General features: G+C 44.0%; 1 protein-coding gene across 1 annotated transcript; it reads left to right on the top strand.

Annotated features, from left to right (window-relative positions):
• Positions 1-4,945: 4,945 nt before the first annotated feature.
• Positions 4,946-6,393, top strand: KLF17 (KLF transcription factor 17; the record flags this gene model as incomplete). Its single annotated transcript, XM_052638077.1, has 2 exons — positions 4,946-5,813; positions 6,146-6,393. Coding segments are annotated over 2 exons (1,116 nt in total), but the record flags the coding sequence as incomplete, so codon positions are not given.
• Between the last annotated feature and the right edge of the window lie 609 nt (positions 6,394-7,002).

Here is a 7,002-nt window from a genome sequence, read left to right as displayed (position 1 = left end):
CCCCGGATTCAGACACCAACAGATTCACAAGTCCAGGTTGTCACCTTGGCTTCGGACCAACTGTCTGTAAATTGGGACCCGTTTCTATGAGCTCCTCCTGAGATCTGATAATTTTCTAGAGCAGCTCACAGAACCCAGGAAAAGTTTATTTACTATTGCGGATTTATTACAAAATGATATCTTAAAGAATACAATTGAACAGCCAGGTCAAGAGCTACATAGAGGGTGAAGTACGGGAAAGGGGCACAGAGCTTCCATTCCCTCTCTTAGGTACACCACCCTCTGAGCACCTCCATATGTTCAACAACCCAAAAGCTCCCAGAGCTCTGTACTTTGGGGATTTTTATGGAGACTTGATCATGTAGACATCATCAATTATTAATTCACTTTCTAGGCCCTCTCTTGTCTCTGGAAAATGAGGGATACGGCCCAAAAGTCCAAGCTTCTAGTGATGGCTTGGTCTTTCTGGTGACCGGCCCCTATCCAGAAGGCCACCAAGAGTCACCTCATTAGAACAAAAGATGCTCTAATGGTAATAAACTCTTCCAGCATTTATCTGGGAATAACTCAATATCTCCTTCATATTTGAAGGACAGTTTTGCCAGTTATAAGATTTTTGGTTAGACAGTTTTTTCAGCATTTTGAATATATCAACCCACTGTCTTTTGGCATCCAAGTTTTCTAATGAGAAATCTGTTAATAGTCTTATCTGTGATCCCTGATATGTGATGTGTTACTTTCTTACTGCTCTCAAGATTCTCTTTGTCTTTAGACAGTTTGATTATAATGTGTCTCAGTGAGGATTTCCTTGATTGATTTTATCCTACTTGAAGTTCACTGAGCTCTTTGGAGGGCCATATGCATGCCTTTCATCACATTTGAGATGTTTTCACCCATTATTTTTTCAAGCAGTCTCTCTGCTCCTTTCTCTCTCTCTTCTAGGATTCCCACAATGCATATGTTGATCTGCTTGATATTGTCCCACAGGTCCTTTCGGTGTTCATTTCAGTTTTCTTCAATCTGTTTTTCTTCTTGTTCCTCAATTTGACAATTTCAATTGTCCTGTCTTCAAATTAGCTGATTCTTCTGCCTACTCAAATCTGCTTTTGAATCCCTCTAGTCAGTTTTATTTTAGTTATTATATTTTTAAGCTCCAGAATTTCTTTTTAGTTTATTTTTAGGTTTTCTGTGTTTATCAAAATTACCATTTTGTTCAAACATCAGTTTTGTGACTTTGTCAACATCTTCTTTTAGCTCTTTGAGCATCTTTAAGACAGATAGTTGTTTTAAATTCTTTGTGCAGAGGAGGGAGGTGGGAGGGGGGTTCATGTTTGGGAACACATGTAAGAATTAAAGATTTTAAAATTAAAAAAATAAATAAATAAAAAATAAAAAAAAATTCTTCGTGTAGGAAGTTCATCATCTCGTCTTTCTTAGACATTTATGTTTATTTTTTCCCCCCTTTGAATGGGTCGTAACATCCCTGTCGTTTTATGACTCATGATTTTTTTGTTGTTGAAAACAGGACATTTGAATCTTATGATGTAGGAACTCTGGAAATAAAATTCTTCCTCTTCCTCGGGGTTTACTGATTTTGTTTATAGTTAATTTAAATTGATGTATGTTGTCTCTGTGACAGCATCAGCCTGAGAGGTAAGCTTAAGGTTTCCCAGATATTTTATGAGTCTGGATCTTTTCTTAGGTATGTGTGGTGACTTTCTAAATTTTCCATATATGTGGTTGCTCTGGAGTATGTGAGTGTGTGTGTGTGTGTGTGTGTGTGTGTGCACGTGCGCGCGTGCGCGCGCTCAGTTGCTTCAGTTGTGTCTGACTTTTTTCGACTCCAAGGACTGTAGTAGACCAGGCTCCTCTGTCGTGGGATTCTCCAGGCAAGAATACTGGAGCAGGTTGCCATTTCCTCCTCTAGGGTATCTTCCTGATCCAGGGATTGAACCCTCTTCTCCTGTGTCTCCTGCACTGCAGGCAGATTCTTTACCCACTGAACCATCTGGGAAGCTTTTAACTATACTAGTTCACAAAAGGTGAAAAAGGGAAAAATAAAGGGAGAAAAACACAGATGCCAGGGACTTCCCTGGCTGTCCACTGGCTAAGACTCTGTGCTTCCACGGCAAGGGGCACAGTTTCCATATCTGGACTGGGAACTAAGATCCCACAAGCCATGCAACATGGCCAGAGAGAGAGAGAGAGAGAAATAGGTGCCGGTCCTTTCAAGTCCCCTGTGGGCGCTGTCATTTGGAGGAGGAGGTTTGTGACGATTGCAGTGGGAGCTGGAACAATGGCTTCCCATCTCTTTCTGCACCTCATGATCAGAAGCAGCAGTTAGTGATTAGAACACAGAATACCCATTATTTGGAGCACAAAGTTTTCATTGCCCACTCTGGTTCCCACAAGTTGAGGCAGGCTGCTCCAGAAATGTGTGCACAGCTTCCTTGTATGGGACCCAGGATGTTTGGGGATAGCCACTAACTACCTAAGAACTGAAACTGACTGAAATTAACTGCAGCCTACCTTTCACACCTTCCCTTGAAGTCACAAGCATTTAATAGACTCCATTGTTCCAAAGTAATTATATCAGGCAAATTCTACAGTCAGAGACGTGAATTTCTGGTGCTTCCTACTCTACTATCTTCCCTGGTGTCAACTTCAGCTGTGTCCATTTTACGCGTTTGAAGTGTGGTGTTGGAGAAGACTTGAGAGTCCCTTGGACTGCAAGGAGATCCAACCAGTCCATTCTGAAGGAGATCAACCCTGGGATTTCTTTAGAAGGAATGATGCTAAAGCTAAAGCTCCAGTACTTTGGCCACCTCATGCGAAGAGTTGACTCATTGGAAACAACTCTGACGCTGGGAGGGATTGGGGGCAGGAGGAGAAGGGGACGACCCAGGATGAGATGGCTGGATGGTATCACGGACTCAATGGACGTGAGTCTGAGTGAACTCCGGGAGATGGTGATGGACAGGGAGGCCTGGCGTGCTGCGATTCATGGGGTCGCAAAGAGTAGGACACGACTGAGAGACTGAACTGAACTGAATTATCTTGGGAAGTTCCCATATTTTCTGGCACAATAAGAAGCACCAGGTTCATTTATTCATTCCTTGCTCCAGACTTGGAGTCAGGAAATTCTCCCGACTCTTCCTTTTAGTAAGGAATGGAATTGAAGGCAAAAATCTGAGCATGAGGAATTTGTGCTTGTATAAAATATTTCCTATATCAATATATCATTATTTTTGTTTCTGATTTTTATAATTTCACTTATGCTGAAAATCCAGATTTCTCACAGTATTATGTTAAAACCTTTTTATTGTGATAAATAGCACTCAAACAAAAGTGTGAATGTAAGTGCACAGTTTAACAGATTATTACAGAATAAGACCTTTGAAACACTGTTAGCACCATGGCAGCCCCTTTGGTTTCCCTTATCATTGTCTCTTTGCCTCCTTCCCCTCTATTATTACTCATAGTCTATTGTGTGGACATAACTTCTTCGAATTCCTCTGTCTACCCTGTGGTGTTCCTGTAATTGGTAAAAGCTGCAATTGCTTTAAGTTTTGTTTTCCTTTTTTTTTTTAACTTGTGTTTAAATGTTGTTCATTTTTCCTTGATCTTCAACAACACTTTTCTGGTGAATTTTCTCTCTCTTTTGAGAAATTACAATCTTCAATTTCTGTTTTGGTGTTTTAGTATCTTCCATGGATACTGTATTTTGCTCATGTTTTGGTTTTCATATTTGAATGGATTGGTCTTTTCTGGAGAGATACTGGGGTTGTGTTCCCAGTCTCTCAGCTCAAGAGCTCTCTCTATTGCAACAGTAATTGACAACTTTAAAAAATATGATTCTTGGATGGTGTCCTGTTTCAAGAAATTCTACCACCAATCTCTTCTCTTTTCACTTAATATCAGTCAGTCAAGGAATACTACCCTTGACTTGCAAGACAATCCCCGACCCTTTCAAAAAGGGCTCTTAAAAGTCATCCCCTTTTCTTTACTTCCTCCAATGCTTGATCTCAGACTTAACCACTGCATTCCAACTCAGATGAGAGCCTTTTTTTCCCCCCCTAAATTAGGATCTCTAAAGTTTTTAAATTTAGTTTTGGTTGTGGTGGGTCTTTGTTGCAGCCCACAGTCTTTCTCTAGTTGTGGTGAGTGGGCTCCTCATTGCAATGACTTCTGCTGGAGCATGGACTTTAGGAGAGAGGGTTCAGTAGTTGTGGTGCACAGGCTTACTTGCTCAGCAGCATATGGGATCTTCCTGGACCGGCGATCCAACCTGTGTCCCCTGCACTGGCAGGTGGATTCATAACCACTGGACCATCAGGGAATTCCTGAGAGCCTCTTCTGTAGGTAAATGTTTGTGAATGGTTTCTAAGTTTTGCCAAAGCCGAGACCTGTCTGAACCTTCCATTCTTCTTACCTTTATGGTTTTCTGAACCTGTTCTGCTAGTTTGGGATGATCTTACACCCTCACACTTAAACATTATCTGGAATTTGAGAGTTTTCTCAAGAGTCATAGCTGAAAGTACAGATTGTGGAATATTTTATTTGCCCTTTATACTTTATATGAAATAAAACTGAAAGCATGCTAAGCAGGTAGAGTGGCATGGGTCCCTTCTGGGCTTCCGCCATGCTTCTGTCAGCCAGACTGGCATTTTATTTATTTATTTGCCACACTGTGTGGCATGTGGGATCTTAGTTTTCTGAACACGGATCGAACCCAAGCTCCGTGCAGTGGAAGCAAGGAGTCAACTACCGGACTACTGGGGAAGTCCCTCAGACTTGCATTTTAGGAAACCCAAACTGGAGAATGGCCTGAAGGTGTGATAATTCAGACAAGAGATGATGAGGGCTTGGATTAAGGGGAGGTCTAGAAATGGGGACACGTGGAAGTGTGGTTTAAGCTATGATGAATCTCCCCTGACTTTCTTTCTCCAAGGATGCTGAGAAGTCAATGTCCATCTTGAACATGTCTTCATCTCCCGGAAGCAGTGGAATGCACACCTCTTGGAACCATAGTCCATTAGGCATTCAACACATCCCTCAGTGCACAGAGCTGCAGAGGATCCCCTTGGCTTCTGCTGAGGCACCCAGGCAGAATGCCAGTGAAATGGGGCCACAGTTCAGTATGGCACTGCCTGACCACCATGTGAGCTACTGCCCCCAACTGACTTTCACCCCTTCCCAGATGACTTTCACTCAAGGAATGTCTCCTTCACAGCCAGGAATGATGATTTTCGAGGAACCCCAGATGATGCCCCTAGGAGAGCCCAATATTCCAGGGATGGCCATGACCTTTGGGAATCTAAGGATGCCCCTTAATGGGCCACCAGCCTCACCTCCCAGTGGAATCCCAATGATGTCCCACATCAGAATGCGAACAATGTCTTATCCTGGCCTCCCAACAGTAGCTTCTAACAGAGACCCTTTACCACCTAAAGCATTATTAAATCCAACCGTGCCTTCCACTGAGGCCCAAGCACTGCTCCCTCCTGTGGCTCAGATGTTGCCTCCTAGAGCGCCCCACAACTTTGGGATGTCCCCAGGTGGATCTCCAGTATTGCTGGCTTTTAAATCCCAGGGCTCTTTTGTGAACCAGCCAGTCTCCCAAGAAGACCCCTTCCTACCTAGGCAGCCCATACCTGCTCCACAAAGAGCAGAGCAGCAGTACTCCAGGACCCAGGAAAAGGCACCTAGGCAGAGATCCCCAGTTTCAAGGCCTTACCGCTGCGACTATGAGAACTGTGAAAAAGCTTACACTAAGCGCTCCCACCTCGTGAGTCACCAGCGCAAACACACAGGTAAATGAAGTATCAGACATGTAGGGTGGGTGGAGAAATCTCTGGGTTTTAGATTTGTGGGGTACCCCTGGTTTGTAATGGTTTGGAATTAGCCTGTCATCCTTAAAGCTTGGGATCAAGCTCTGTTGGCCCCACTGACCTGCTTTCCCACAGTCTGGCACGCCTGTGCTGAGATGATGGAGACTGCTCGTTACGCTATCTCCTCACTGCCTTCCTACATTTTTCCTTCTGATCCCTCAGCATAGACAGCTCTGCTTCATCAAGTCAGACCCCTTTCCTCCGACCTGCTAGCCTGTTCCTCTAAATCCCTTCTCTCCCTTGTCATTCCCCAGGTGAACGGCCCTATAAATGCACCTGGGAAGCCTGTACTTGGTCCTTCTTCCGTTCTGACGAACTTGGAAGACATACTCGGATACACACCAAACATCGACCACATAAATGTGACCAGTGCGGCCGACAGTTCATGAGATCTGACCATCTCAGGCAACACCAAAGGACTCATATGAGGACTCCAAGGTCTCCAGACCCACCGGCAGACAGTGGATGTGTGGCTGGTCTTCCTCCTACTCCTGGTCTTTAGGTCAATCTGCTCATCCCCTCATTTTGGCTTCTCCACCCAGATCATGCGTGCCTCTGACCAGCTAGTCTCTTTGGTGGGTGTAGGCTTTGATGAAGACACTAAGATTATGAGGCAATGGTGAAGCCCATATGAGCTCTGGACCCAGTCAGGGCTCCTCAGAAACTGCTGGATGCCCTCACATCTCTGGGGCCACCTACTTGTGCCAAGTTCAGCCACATGGGAAGATGGAGCAAAGTAAAGAATTGGAGCTTTATTCAAAAGCTCTTTATCTTATGTCACTCCCAGCTTGAAACCCTTTAGCGACTCTCCTTTGCCTGCTACCCAAAATCCAAGTTCCTTATTTTGGTCTTTGACAGTTTCCAGAGCCAGACTATGTTCAAATCCTGAATTTACCACTTACTAGCCATGTGACCTTGGGAAAGGTTTTTGACCATTGTGCCAGGTTTCCTCTTCTGATAAGTGAGAAAAACAGTATTGGACTGTTGTGAACACGTCTTATGTACAATATCAAATGCTCTCTGGCACTCACTAGCCACATATCCAGTTTGTCTCCTTCCATCATTTCCAGACTTGGATGAAATGCTCCCCACAGGACATGGGATCTGATAT

Source organism: Budorcas taxicolor, chromosome 3 (assembly GCF_023091745.1).
Source record: "Budorcas taxicolor isolate Tak-1 chromosome 3, Takin1.1, whole genome shotgun sequence".
In the NCBI taxonomy this organism is placed as follows: Eukaryota; Metazoa; Chordata; class Mammalia; order Artiodactyla; family Bovidae; genus Budorcas; species Budorcas taxicolor.
The sequence above is the reverse complement of the archived record's forward strand: the minus strand, read 5'-3'. Positions and strand labels throughout refer to the sequence as shown.